Here is a 15,567-nt window from a genome sequence, read left to right on the forward strand (position 1 = left end):
TTCCAAACAATGCACAGAATTGTAACTTTTGCCATATATACTGAATCTCAGATGGTGTTTAGCAATTTTTTCTTTATGGTAAAAAATACCCACATTAATAACTGAATTTATGAGTTGAAACGAGCCATCTGGCATAGAAAGAGAATAAATAAATAGGCTAAAAAGCACAAATTTAAAAAATGTAAAATAGCCTGAAAATTCTAATGAAAAACTAATATGAACTCTTAGACAAAACTCCTCATAATATAAAACATAATATAAAAATGTTACCTTCCTTTACATTACAGTTTAATTGTGCTGGGATTATTGATTTCAATGCTTTTTAAAAAGTAACAGTATTTTATAAAAAAAAAAAAAAGTTAAATTTTTTAAACTATCATCCTAAGAACCACTGGATTCTATATAATTTGTTGCTTTAAAAAGCTTTGTGAAATTATAATAAGAATAATTGTTTAAAAAAAACTACAGTCCTTCCTACAGAGGTTTTGGTTTCATATTGTTCATAGCAAAGTTCTATAGAACTGTGGCAGGAGAAAAAGTTGAGCGTGTTTTTTGGTTTTTTTGCCTTTTCTGTTTGTTTGTTTGTTTGTTTTTAAAAGCAAGAACCGAGTGGCCTGTAATTCCTCCATATCAGATTGCATGGTGTGCTGGAAAAGAGAAACTTTTGCACATATTCAGTGTTGTTTTGGACATCTCTAACATTTAGTGAAAAACAAAACAAAAAAACACTGGACTCACTAAACTCTGATTTAGTATCACTTCAAGAAGCCATTCTGAAAATGTGTAAGAAATAGAAATAGTTAGTCCATAAACACATATTTAAGGGCCCAGTGTTTTCTATAACAATTAAAAGAAACAAAAAAACAAACAAACAGAACAAAACAAAATAGCATTTTAGAGTGCATCTGCCAAATCTACCAAATGGCTGCGAAATCCATAAAAATCAATCAATCAACGACCGCACCCTGCAATTAAAGAATAATGCCTGGGATAGCTCACGAAAGTAAAAGTCGAAGAGCATGCTGCTAACAATTAATGCAAGAACTAGGCTAGGTATAATGAAATATCTTCCTTTCTTTACAAAGAAAAGAAATTCTTAAAAGGTACAAACATTAGTTAACTTTGCAGTGATTAACTCAACAAACTGCAAAGCCAAAAACAACTTTAGGCACTTAACCATGAAACTGTCAGTTCTCTTTGCCTGACGATAAAGCATCCCAAAAATAAACATTAACTTCTGTGTTTTTTCTACATGTGTATTCCATCATGCAAAGATGATAGCCAAACATTTACTAAAGAAGCCATGCTGAGGTTTTTCATACCTAATTTTTCCTAATTTTTAGATTAGATGTTAAAGAATTACCTCGCTTCACTTCCAGCTCTAACATGATATTTCATGTTCATCACTAAAACTTGCAATAGCAAACTGAAAATTATAGTGTCTTCCCAAGAAAGATCTTAGTACAGTGTATCAGCAATTACAGCTATGGGACTGAAAGAGTTTACTACCCATATGGAGAAAAAATTGGCAATTCTCACTTGGGCAAAACTCCCAGTGAAGCAAATGGGAGTTTTGACCAATTAAAAAAATGTAAAGATCTGGACTTCACCATCATTGTAGAAAGCATAGTTTTAAGCAAAGCACATCAACTGATGAAAATATGACAGGTTAAAAAAATCTAAAAAAAAAAAAATCTATGAATTCACAGGATTAACAGTTTATCCAGTTGTATCCTTTTCCCATTTCAGAACAAGCTTTGGAAATGTCAGAAGCATATTTAAACATATTTTCCATTGGAATAAAGTAAATAAGAATTTCAAGCACTATTCATGGTCAAATGCATCCGTGGTAAAATTGCATTATGGAGTTAGCTTATAGCATCGCATAACTAAAAATGGGTTAACTTTTTGCCAGGACTATGTCACAGCAAAAACTTACAGTCTGCTCAGAATTACACACAACTTTATTTCATCCCATTCACTACTTATGAGTTTCTTTACAGAAACAGAATTGCAGTAGTCTCCTTGACAGCAAACAATAATCAGGAAATATTACTTACACTACTGATATGTGCCCCTCTGTCCCCTCTTCCCACCACTCCCTGCCCTCCCCCCCACCAAAAAAGCATACTCCACATTCTGTGAAATATTAGAAAAAGAAAATCAGTAGTGAAACCCTGTAGCTGGCAAGGTTTTCCTCTCTGAATGGGGAAACTCTAACTCCAAACACTAAAAGATTAGATCCTAACTAGGGAAAACTCAGGAAAATAGTAATAAACATTGCATGGTAATCCACAGGAACTTTGGTTCCAATGCAATTTTTTCTATAGCATCCTATAGTAAATGGCATTATAACATCCATAATCTCATCTTGTATATCAGACCTCTTCTCTCTTTTTTTCTTTAGGGCTGTGGATTTTCAAAGAAAAATCAGTTATTTTAACGCACAAAAAAGTCACTCCAGTTCTATTCCTGAATGAAAGCAGCACAGTAGCATACTGAAAACTATGATGTACTGTAGTGTGCTGCACAGAGCTATAGCTGACGAGTGCAAATTTTTATGGCAGTTCCATTCCGGGAAGGTTTCATCTGAAATTCCTTATGACATGACAAAGGAAGTCACAGTTTACTGAAGAGAAAAAATAAATAAATAAAAAGGTATGCTGTAACAGTTCTTTATGTCAGAATGGATTTTACTATAGCCTAGTTCTCTTTCTATTCAGATGTATGTCCTTACAATACATCTGAATAGCAATAAATTCTAAAAATCCAAGAAGGTAAAAAGCTTATTTAACCATGAGTCCCCTTTCACCCACTGAAATAAACTCCACAGCTGTCACTTTCTTACTCTTTTGACTTAAAAAATTAAGTTCTTTCCCCACTGACAAGGAACTGCTGTTCTACTAGATTTCTGAAACACAATTTTTTAAAAAAATGCCAGTAGTTTAAATTACATTTAGAGGTAAATTTCAAAGTACTATATAGTTCAGGTCAGCCAACAGGTTGTTTTGGTTAATCAAGATATTCACATAACAAGTTGCTATTGTTTTCAGATATAAAACTCTGAGAAATTGCAAAAGAGTGCTAGAAAACTAAACAGGAAATTTAAAGTACTGAACAATTCATTTTAACTGCCCCTTAGCTAATGCAGTATTTCAATGAATCTCTTATGAAAGTTCATATGACATTGCCATGAACACCAAATGAATCTGTAGCATTGGGACACTTAAGGTCTAATAAATCTTACTTTCCATTTGTTTTAAAAATCACAGAAAACAATATTTTGAGTTCAGATTCTATATTTCATAACTAGATTATCTATCTAACTGCTACCGCCTGGGATCTGCCATTTGTGGGAAATATTTTCCAGAATGTACTCATGTTCACTGAGTTGTAAAAAACTCCTTTTTATATAATCCAAAAAAAGAACAAATTTCCACTACCAACTTGCTCTCTTTGCTGGGATCTCCAGGACATTTTATAGAAACCGTAAAAGCACAAAAGTATGGAAGTAAATGTATTAGCGCTATCTAGTGCTATAGTCAAGAACATGAAAATGATAATCTATTGCAATAAACAAACAAAACAAAAAAAACACTTATTTCCAGGATATTATGCATAACAATAATAATGTGCACATCAAAAGAAGCAATGTCAACTTAAAAAAAAAATCACATTTTGATCTGATTTTGTTTTTCTGCTATTGTTACAAATACTGACAATTGCTACAAATTTCAGAGATTAGAGAAAAATGTAGATTGTTCTATAATTTTTTTTAGTTTGGTTATATTAATATCAAATACATACTTTGTGTACAGTCTGTCACCTTTTTTCCTGACCCGTCATACAAATTGGATGCAAGCAGGATTCAATGGGACTCTGTGAGGGAATTAGGGTCTGCTCACATGGATCCAATTTCAGGGTCAGGGCTTTAGTCATTTTCCACTGTTGCTTGTATGAACTTTTCAAAGAGCAATCGGAGAAATAAAATAAAATAAAGTGTGATTTAGAGACCCCAACAAATAGCAGGAAGGCTCAGCAGCAGGTGTAGTACGCAAAAATTATTTTTTTATCAACCAAGTTTTGACACTGAGTAGATTTAAAGTTAACAGTGTCTCTTTAGAGACAATAGGCCCAATTCTGCCAACACTAAGGACCAATCTTTAATTATGATCTCCTGGAGGACTGCTGTGTGCAGACAAGCCAAAATGCAGGATGGGGCCTTGCACCGTAGCATTTCGTGATATCAATGAGACTACTTACAATAGTAAGCTTTGTAATGAACAGCAAGAATTTGCAAGATTCAGCCCTAAGTGGTGGTGTTTACAAACTCTAATGTAATTAATGTAATGCCTTGCTTAGAGGATCAGATTCAGTCATCACTGAAAGGAACATAAGTTTTCCCATTAGTTTCTACGGGAGCGGGAGCAGGCCGCTCATGAAAGAATTCATTTTATCCTTTGCACCAGTTAAACCCCTGCAGTTTTCTGACCAGAACAGGTTAGACTCACTCTTATGAAATCATTCATTTACATTGAGAAAGTCAAACCAAAACAAACACCAAAATCATTACCCTTTTTGCTTTCTCATTAGCAGAGTTGGTGCTGTAAACAACTTAACAGCAGTGATGCAAAATGGACTCTTGCCTAGATTTCTAAACTTTTCCAGAGCGCATAATACCCTGCATTTGATGACATCACAAAACTAACCACAAGTAAAAGTTGGCTTTCAACATGCTCTACTTTTTCCTTATTAGTCTCTGTGTCAGAATCAGAGTCGGAACCCGAGTCATAATGCTCCTTAAGTCACATTCAATACTGTAAACTTATTAAAGGCTCAGAAAGAACAATACAATTGGTGTTTTGTAAAAATTATGCAACACAGGCTGATTTTAATTTACACATTTTTAGAATGTATGTGTTGTGTGTTTATACAGATAGGACAGAGAGACACTAATATGAGAGACGGAGATGGAAATGGAGATGCTTGGTAACAGAGACAGCAAGGGGTGAAAGAGAGAGCATACCTCAGAGTGATAAACCTCCTAGATAAAAGGATAGTACATGATCATTTCTGACTGGACATAAAATAAAGCATACTATATTGCACACTGAATCATCACTGAGACTTACCTTACATTTTATTTTTCTAAGAGATTGTTGAACTGTTCTTTACACAAAAAAGATAAGGGCCATCACAGTCAGCACTTTCAACTGATACTAGAAGTTTTGTTCTCAGTATAGTTTGGCTGCTCTTAGTTTAGCTTAATCTGGAGACAAAATATGATTTAATTCTATATCTCACTGATTATACACAGATACATGCATGCACAAAAAGATACGGGTGCACACATCAAATTTCTGGATGTGTAGGAGTTGGGTGTTTGTTTGTAACAAGGTTCACTATATTGCATGACTCACAGACATATATTGTTGATAGCTTTCATCTAACATTTCTTCCTCATGGCAGGAAATGTGATCTTAATGCTACAAAATTTCTTAGGATCCTACAGTATATTCAACCACTATCTATGGGATTAAATTAATCCATTATGTTAAACTGCTTCATGACACATACAATATACAAACACAAATGGTATAAACTCCATATCAATAAAAAGTGAAAAGCGACTAATTAGATGGCATGAATTTTGGCTCTATGGATGTCTCCATAAGAAAACTGTGCATATGGTATATGGTTTAGATCTTGGATACCTAAGAGACTGCTTCTTTCCTTATGCACCACTGTGACCTCTGAAATTTTATGTGGCGCTTCTACTAACAGCCCAAAGATCTGAACTTCTAGAGTTTGGTGGCAAAATGTACAGAATGGAGGACCTTCAGCTCTGGAATTCACTTCTCTCATTTATCTAAGAGATCCAGAACTATGCAATGTTGTTGTAGCCATGTTGGTCCCAGGAGATTAAGAGACAAGGTGGGAGAGGTAATATCTTTTGTTGGACCAACTTCTGTAGGTGAGAGAGACAAACTTTTGATCTTACAAAGACATCCTGTTCAGGTCAGAGATGGTTGCCCTTCAAAGGGTAAAGCTAATCTATTTTCACGGGCTTTTGTCTGAGGAGGTTGGGACAGGTAACATTTGGTGTTTTTTATTTATGTATTTGGTGGGGGGGGTGGGAGCACAAGTCTCTTTAAATCTAACAATGGTCAGCATGTTATGTATTTGTTTCTAAATTATGTTACTGCAGCCAGAGAATGTCCAATTGGTGTATTTAATTAAACCTCAAAATGAGAAAATAAATGGAAAAAAAAACAAACTACTTTAAGAGATGCAGATTAAAAAGCTGAAAAGGAAAAATATCTTTTTTATTAACTGAATTAATGAAGCAACTTTTCGTCTTCACATACGCTTTTGGAAGATCTTCTACAATCTATTTCTGCCTTATGGATTTATGCAGATACCAAATTATGGTGTTCTGTGAGATATGCTTCAATATCAATATTATAAACATTTTAAATAGCATCATATTTTGGTGATATTGGGAATATTCTATCTAAGGAAAATTGCTTCAGTCTTACTAACACAACTTCAAAAAAAATGTAAACCAGTGTCATTGCACAGCATTTTAAAATGGTATTTAAACACCAACGACTAATTCAATGCTTCTTCACAAGATCAATTAAACATATTATTTTAAGAATAATCCTGGCAAAGATATTGACACTTCAAAGAGCGGTTTGCAAGGTGTGTTGGGGGGGGAGGAGTGCACTTCTTTTATTTAAATTGTTTGTAAAAGAAAATTTTGCAGCAGCCAAGCAGTGCATTTTCATTTCCAAGTTTAAATATGCGTTTCAGACTTTGTAAAGTAGGTCGGGAATACCCAAAGGATACACATTTGAAAGCTACGGATAGCAGAGCACACTATTTTGGGCTTTGCATATACACACGCACATTATATATAATATAGATGGATAGATCCAATGATTTAAACACATACATTACATCTATACTGTATGTTTCAAGCATATTCAGATATTTACACTGTTAGATCACCTCTCATTTTAGAGCTACGCTGGTGCCAACTGCCAAAAAGAAGTACACAAATCAAAAACATGTTACCTCTGTTCAAACAATACTGCTGTTCATTATATAATAGAAACTGTCATACTTAATCTCCGAGGAAACCAGAACTGGTAGACTCTTGGACCAGAGGTGGTTTAAAATGGTTTGAGGCAAAACTGAAGCATATTGTTCAAGTAAATTTTGTAGGGGAACATAAGCATAATTGATTAGTTTTTGCATCATCTTCCATACATTTTTTTCAGCTACACTAGTAAACCAAAAATACCAGCAATAAAAAAAAAAATTGAGATACAAACTCACCATACTAAAATCCTTTTTTTAAAACATGCAATACTTTTACCATAATTTAGTTTTCCCCTACTTTGAAAGAGACAAATTGCAGCCTCACAAAACATGAGGGGACAAAAAAAACCTACAAACTTGTAATGATGCTTGAAAATTCAAAATCAACCAAGATATACTAAAACTATAGGCTGACACTAAGAAACAAATGTCATGGAACTAAAGTTTTCCTTGGTAATTTTCTTTCCTATCTAAATAATACAGGCATAAAGATGCAGGCACAAAGATACAGACTGGAGCGTTCTTCATTTACCACTGTCGTAAAGAAAAGTGATAGGCAATTAGAAAAAAGTAACACTCTCTTATCTAAGGATCAGTTTGAAATTCAGATTTTAATTTGACAAAATACTATCTGAAAAACCAATACTTTCCATAAGTAAATTTCACTTACTGGACAGAATCTATTTTACAATGCCAGGACTTCTCGAATTTGAAAGATTTCCAATAATGAAAAAAGAATGTAAAATTATCTGATTTCATCTCAAAATCCATAAAATGTGCAGATATCAATCACACACACAGAAAAGCCAATCTTGCAGCCCTTACTGTGGCAAAAGTCCCACGGACGTCTACGTGCGTTTTTCCATGAGTGAGAACTTCAGGATCAGACCCAAAATGTGCTTACGAAGATGTAAACCTACTATAACAGATTGAATTTTAGATTAAATATTAAGATTGAGACAAGAAAGTCTGGGGTTTAAACCCCAGGGAGGATAGACATTTAAAGTGTTGCCACTGAATTATAGCTCGCCACATTGGGTGGGGTACCCTGTTGCTGGGTGGAGTGTCTCCCCTAAAGGAAGGAAAAACTGGCACAAACCGACTTGGTCTTTGAAAGATTCACCTTCTTGCCAATTTATGAAGTCGCACTGACGTCAACTTCGCCAAGGAGTCTGTTGCCTAACTCAATCCTTTACCGTAGAAAGTTCTGCTTGTGTGCAAAAGCCCAGCAGGAGGTGGAAGGGTAATAAAGGAAATGTCAGAAAACTGTAAAATATCCGTAATCCCTTACAGGGTATTAAAAAAAGAGACCTATAGCTAGTAAAACCATTTTTTCCTCTTGTTATCTTTTATATTTGTAAGGCATGAAGCTTTAAGTAAATAGTTACAGGTTAGTAGAGATGATTACAAACACACATATTTAAAAAATTGCATGTTGGTTTTAAAATGGGTAGGGGGGAATGCTAAGTGAGATACTGTACTCTCTTCCCTTCTGCAATGGGCAATTGCTATCGTGCCAATCTGACCTTCGCTAGCAGGTGTAAAATGTTCCTTTACATTATTAAAATAAATATTCACTGATCTGTCACCACAGATGCGTTTAGCTTATTAATCCCATCTAAACCAAAACAAATCGCTTCTCCGAAAGAAAAAGAAAAGAAAAGGATAATGCATCTCAAAATCCCCATGGGAAAAGGGGAAAAAAATTAAGAAAACAGTTTAAGTTACCGTAACCTGAAATGCACCAGCCATCACAAAGAGCAACTGGAGAAATCCAGCAGAGCTCAGCAGGAAAGATTTTTAATAACAGATTGAAAAACAAGAATAAAAATAACTGCATCAACAGGGCCTTTCTTCCTCAGGCCACAAGCCCGTTTTTACTTGAATTTGAAAAAAAATGTCAGTTTGGCCACTAAAACCAATCCAGAACATTATTAAAAAGTTAAAAGCTACCAATTACTTCTGTCTGTTCTTTTAAAGCAAAGTTTGGCATTACGTCAGTTGGTTTAAAGAAAACAAGAGAGAGAGAGAGAGAGAGAGAGAGAGAGAAAGAGAAGGAGAGAAAGTTTCCTGCTTGTATAAATTAAACCACCAGGGAAGGTGTCTAGCCACTTGTAAAGCATTTACTGCAGGTTTTTAAAGGGCTAGTAACATTTCAAAAAATAAATATTTTTTATTAAATAACTTTAGGAGAAAAACGATTGATTTGAGGTTTGAAAAAATATACTTACAATAAATCAGGTTTATATCAACAGCAGTTTAGGAATCAGAAAATGACTTTTAAGAAGACTAAGTATGATTATTCAAAACTTAGGCACAGATCATTTCGATTTAATTTTAATACTCCTCCAACCTGAGCATGAGAAAGTTCTACAGAACTTAATGGGAGGATGCCCAGGGAGATCTAGACAGAAATGTCCTATCGATATCATTTTTCAAAGCTACAGAATTAAAAAAGAATATTTTTTTCTACAGGTTTCTTAATCATCCTATAGAGTTCTACAGCAGGGATATAATTCCCTACTAAACTCTAAAGGATAATGATAAAAAAAACGGATAGAAAGATTAGTATTTTCTATTCAATTTGATAAGTCTTTTCCATAAGTGATGTTATGATGTTTTAAGGAGAACTTTGACGGCACCAGATCGATGGCACAGAAAATGTGCAAAGTAAAGATGAATATTAAACAAAATTTCATGCACACAACTCTGCCAGTTCACCTAAATGACAGTCTTCACATCTCTTGTGATGCCACACTAGGGCCTCCTCTATCTACGGCCTCCACGTCATGTGGAATGGTGTTCAGTTCTGTGATGTGATAAAATGTCCACTAGGGATTGAGCTGAGACCAACGTATTTATTCCACCATTGCCCCACGTCTAATCTGAGCCTTGGTCTGCAGGGTTGAAAAGCTAGTGCACAACAGTATTTTTTTAATCTGTTATTTCTTATGTTCTGGGCAATTATACAACTGGCTAGTAGTTCAATTCTGAAGGCCCCTTTAATGATTAGGCGCAAAGCAACATCAACAAATTAATGTTAAACACAAATTGAAAAGGGTTGTTACATGTCCTGCTTTTGTAAACATTTTATCATATAATTGTGTAATTCTACCTTAATCCTGTGTCACCTGATATCACGCAATACGTGTTTTTTAATTAGAAAAAACACAATGTAAAAAAAGCAATGATTATAAAGGTCTTTTGTTTCAAGTTTTTTTCTTCATACACTGACCTAAACTGAACATACCCTTATAGCAATCAGAAAATCTTCTCTTTGGGTGCAGGTTTATCTATCAAAAGTCAAATCATAACCTTACTGTCCCAATACATGATACTGCTAAACAAAATTGTCATTCTCCTCCTTCTTCAGGGGGATAGGAAAGGGCTCGTTTATATATCTTAATGATAGACAAAAATAGGAAGACCTGAACCAGATATGCAGTAATTAACGCCTCTAAAGGTCAACAGGCAGTGATATTTATACAATAGAGGGAAGCGGAATATGCAAGTTTAAGTATTAATCATCAATATTTCCTTGTTACCTGAGAACTTTACGAAGTCTCAAAAATGAAAAGACGAGTCTATGAAATGTTTGCTCTTTTACTTAACGCCTGTTTTACCTTCCTGGTTTTATCAATTACATTTTGACTTGTGAAGTGTAATACTTCTGACAGAAATGCCAGAGCTTGTAGTGGCCAAGACTGTCAAAAAGAGATCCAGACTACCTCGTGAGTTTTGTTGAGGAAACTAAATTAAGCAAGGGCAAACACCAACTGGAAAGTTGTCAGTTTACTGAATGAATGGCTTCATTTTACACACCAGTAGAATACCTTCATCGGAATATATTTCTGTTCGGGGCCAATACTTTTATTACAAGATGGTAGTTTGTTTGAAACAGTATTAAAAATGCAATTTACTTCCATTTTACTTTCCGCTAACAAAAAGGACTTAGATCCCCAACCTGTCTTGTTCAAAAATATTTAACCATAAACTTTCTCACAATATTATATTTGTGTTACTCACAAATCTTTATTAGAGAGATACTGCCATTATGGCTACAATTAAGATCTGCTTATATTTCCATTTATATTAAAATATTGTCAGGAGTCTTATAAGTTAGACAGATATCCTATGCACTCCATCAAACTTCAGAACAAAAGTCAGATGAAGAGCAATTTTTAAAAATACTCAATTAAAATTTACGGTTTTTAAAAAAAGCGTTCGCTATTTAAAAAAAAACAAAAAACTTTTTCACACTCCTGTAACTTAAAAAAAGTTTTCTTTTTTCCTTCAAAATAACTGCCCCATAAAGTACTAATAGACTTAATTCACATTAACAGAAAGTAATTATTCAGTGTTTGAACAATGCTTTGAAAATATAAAGCACTAAACGTCAAGCGGTGTTAAAAATATAATATGGTTGAAATAGTGAGATTTAACAAACAACCGCAGCACTTATGCAGAAACTGCATTTTATAGAGATTTTTTACTGTGCTTTGATTAATACAGAACATAGAAATACATTGTTCCTCACACACACTCAGAGCACACATAGTAGAGGGCATGCTATGAAAGTTTATTAAGAATGATACATAAAATGTATCAGAAAAAAAATCCTTTCTACAAGGATCCATGTAATCATACAGAATGTGCTCTGTTGATGGTAAATACGTAGGTTAGCTCAAAAGGGCTCTAAAAAAGCCATCAAATAGTTTATACTATGAATACCTTATTTTTTTAAAAAAAAGAAAAAACAAAAAGGAAATCTTGGCTTAATTGTACATATATTACCAAGATCCAAGAAGCCTCAGATCTCAGAGCTTGTCAATGACACTTTAAATTTTCCTTTATTAATATTACAATAAAGTAAAATAATAAACCACACACGCGCATACAAAATCTCCAGACAATATGTAAAGTCTGAGTGAGAGCATCCTAACCAAAAAATGCACATTTAAAGCCGATCAAACTTTGTCCTGAGCACGCTTCGTTGTGCGTCCCTACACACAAGTAGTTTCAAGCAGAGTGAAATTATTCTATGCGATATAAACTCTGATTTTCAGGCACAACGGGATGGATTATGAACCCAATGTTCTTCTCATATCTGAATTTCCTCAATCATGTAAATTTAAGGCAGAATCTTGTCACATGTTTTAGACGTTAGTAGTAAGGTATTGGTACTCTAATGCAGTACAACATCGGTGATTATATAGGTTTACTGAATGATCTATAGCTTATCAAAAATTACGTATATGTATCTTTATTGTTTAAAAATAAAAATAAGTCTTGTCTGCTCTTTTTTTTTTTTGCTTTTTTAAAAGAAAGACGTGTTTTCTTGTTTGGATTAATTATGTTATTAACAATCTTGCACTCAGTAGTTAAAAAAATCTTTCAAAATGTTGATATCATTTCCAGACAGTCTTGTCAGCATCACAAGTTACAGGAAATAGTTGATGTTCTCAAACAAGCCCTGTATTTACTCATAGACCTACAGTACTTCAAAAAAAATCCTCACTCTTTTGGAGTTTGTTTGTTGTTTTGGGTTTTTTTAAATGTCACTCTGGTGGAATATCTGAGAGAGCTCTCTAGCCCTTCGCACGTATTGGTGAACATGAGGAAAACACTGACTGCAGCTCAGAAACACGACTGTAACTTTTATTCTCATTTTGTCCACGTCAGGAACTGGCTCTTACCACTAACTTTCCTTTGCTGCCCCTTGCATTTTTAACTCTGGCAGTCTTTTCTAAATGATCAACTTTTCCTAAAACCAACGGCAAAGTAACATGATGCCACCAAGACTCATAGGTTTCAGTGCAGTTGAAGAAGACAGCTAAAATGGCAAAGGGCTTGATTGCTCTTTATACTTTTACTAAATTAAATGAAAACCAAGTTGTTACTAACATTTTTGTTTCAAGTAGCATCTACAATGTGCTGTGCTGTATGAACTGCAAAGATAGCTCAGAGTCCATGCCCCAAAGAGCTTACAGTCGTTCTAAAAAAAAAAACGTATTTTCCTCCCACACCCTCTCTGCTTTGTCCCCTTGCATTTATCACTTCATCCTCCTACCAGACAGCATATTTGCATTTGCGAAGGGAGAAGGGGATGGAATTAAGAAATGTCTTCACTTTAACATATGGTTTATCCCCACATGCCTTCAATGCACTTTAGAGATGTGACATCAGTGGATGGAGAATGTCTGATTCTTTTTAAGTTAATGGGCCATTCTATTCCGTCAAAAATAGTGTATGAGAGTCCTGGAACATTAAAATTCTTCTTATATGTAATAAAGAAAAATAAATAAAACACATCAAAATGTCAAACCAAGGTGCTACTTAATGAAATGCTCAAGTCACAAAATTCTACACTGAAAAATAGCCCACAATGCTGCTAGAGTTCTGCAAGTTTGTGGGTCTTTCTGGAGAATCAATTCTGATTGCCACCGTCCACTTTCCCTGGATCCACTTCCCATGCCCAGTGATTACAGGCAGAGAAACTCAGAGAGAGAGAGAGAGAGAGAGAGTTTGTACAGCCCACCAAACACCACTGGGCCACCTTCCTACACCCTGGAGCTTTTAAACAAGCCACACATTACACACACACACGCACACACACACACAGATACACATCTTCCCTGCACACACACACACACCCCTACCCCATCATCACCCCCACACTCTCCTCTCCAAAACAATTAGGAAGTTTCACTACATCCCCATTCATGCATACATTAACAAGAACAACAACGTCGTCACACAGATCCCGAATGCAGAAAGCAAGGGAGAGGTTTAAAAAAAAAAGTGGGACACTAGACAAAGTTATGGCAACCCTGGCCAGAGCTTCAGCGTGGGGACTCAACTCTGAGAGCACAACTTTGCCTTGAAGAGGAAAAAGTTTTACGTCTCTCTCTGTGCTCTCCGATTTCCTTTTTTTAAAAAAACCACACACACATACACACACATACACACAGAGAGAGACACACACACACCAGCATGTCGCCTTTTCCCCTGGTGTGACCGGGAACGGAGCCCCCCTCGGCTCATGTCCACACCCCCCAGCCTCCCCTGGTGGATCCCCAAGACAAATAAAAAAAGAAAAAAAAAGTTTGCCCCAAACTTACTACTCTTCATGATGGTCTCTCTCTGCCCCGCTTGTCATGATTCCCATTAAAACTTCCAGCAGCAGCAGCCAGCACTGTGCGACTGCGGCTCATCGGATGCAAAATCGCTTTGCTCTTCTTCTACTTCCACTGCCCCCACCCCCCACCCCGTCCCCTCCAGCGCCCCGATGGTGGGGAAGGAACAATCAGAGCGATAAGAAGTAGCTACACAGACGGGAAGAGGCGAAGGGAGATAGCCCTGGAACTGCCCCCCCCGCCCCCCCGGCGCTTCTTCCCTTGGTAAATAGAAGGCGAGAGTCTTAAAACAGAGAAGGGGGTTGTTTGCCCTGCTCTCTTTGGTGGCTGAACTTGACCCTCCTCCTGACTCCAGAGGGGCTACTGCAGTTTTGAAGTCGCCAGTTTCCAGCGATCACACATGGCTTTGACCCTCCAAAGAAGGGAGAAAAAAATGCACCCAACCCCCCCCCCCCCGCCTGTGAAATCCGAGAAGTCCCCGCTTCCCTCTGGTTTTTTAACCGCCCCCCTCCCCGGTTTTGTGTATGTGTGTGCAAAGAAACCCACTTTTAAATCCCCCACCCCCCCTTACCTGTTGATTAATCGGTAATAATAATCTCAGCAGCCGGAAAGATGGTGGAGCTGTGGTTTGAGCCATGAACCGTCTTCTGTTGTTTGCAGAGTTGATCTTGGATTATTTGGGGGGAGTAAAGGGGGGAGAGAAAGAAAGAGAGTGGGGGAGAGGTTCTCCTGCCTTTCCCCCTCTCCCCCCTGCCCCCCTCTTTATAGGGAGAGAGAGAGAGAAAGGGAAAGAGAGCAGGGACCTGGATGTGCCTGGTGTGTTTATAAAAGAGGAGAGAGAGAGAGAGAGAAAGAGAGAGCCTGGGTCTGGTGGAACAACAAGCCCCCAAAGGAGGAGAGAAGGCGGCTTTAGATTGCAGGAAGATCAGCTCTTTATCAGAAATGTTATCGCTTGTCAGGACCTCAGTCTCCGAGCATTACGTCAGTTTCAAGACACCAACACTATTAATATCAAAGGAGCCTTAGCAGAGAAAAGCGCCACCCCAGACTGAGAGCCCTTAAAGAGACAGTACAGGCGTCCCCACCGTGCTGCTCTGATCAGCCTCCTCCTCCAGCCAGGCAGCAGCAACCACTGGGGAATAGGCGGCTTTGGAATAGACCAAGTCATTCAAAACTTTTTTTTTAAAGTAAATTAAATTAACCTTTATGCGGGATGCTCTAGTGCCGGGAGCTTCACTGAGGAATGGACTCAGCCAGACAGATCACATCCTTGGGAAAGTTTGAGAAGGAAATAGGCTCTCTGATCGTCCTGATTCTTAATAGT

At 36.4% G+C, this 15,567-nt stretch overlaps 1 protein-coding gene across 4 annotated transcripts in view; it reads right to left on the reverse strand.

Moving 5' to 3' along the window:
• Window positions 1-15,102, reverse strand: part of TRPS1 (transcriptional repressor GATA binding 1) — a 269,671-nt gene extending 254,569 nt beyond the window's left edge. For 2 of the 4 annotated variants that reach the window (XM_032765749.2, XM_032765747.2), the window contains exon 1: window positions 14,815-15,102. Coding sequence is in view for 1 of the 4 variants with exons in the window: in XM_075063196.1 (XP_074919297.1) it covers window positions 14,229-14,238 (10 nt within the window). In the remaining 3 variants the exon portion in view is untranslated. Of the gene's footprint in view, window positions 1-14,228; window positions 14,306-14,814 lie in introns of those variants that run through there. The other 2 variants (XM_075063196.1, XM_032765748.2) reach the window with 2 other exon arrangements.
• Window positions 15,103-15,567: the final 465 nt, after the last annotated feature.

The sequence above is a fragment of the Chelonoidis abingdonii genome, chromosome 2 (assembly GCF_003597395.2).
Source record: "Chelonoidis abingdonii isolate Lonesome George chromosome 2, CheloAbing_2.0, whole genome shotgun sequence".
Lineage (NCBI taxonomy): Eukaryota > Metazoa > Chordata > Testudines > Testudinidae > Chelonoidis > Chelonoidis abingdonii.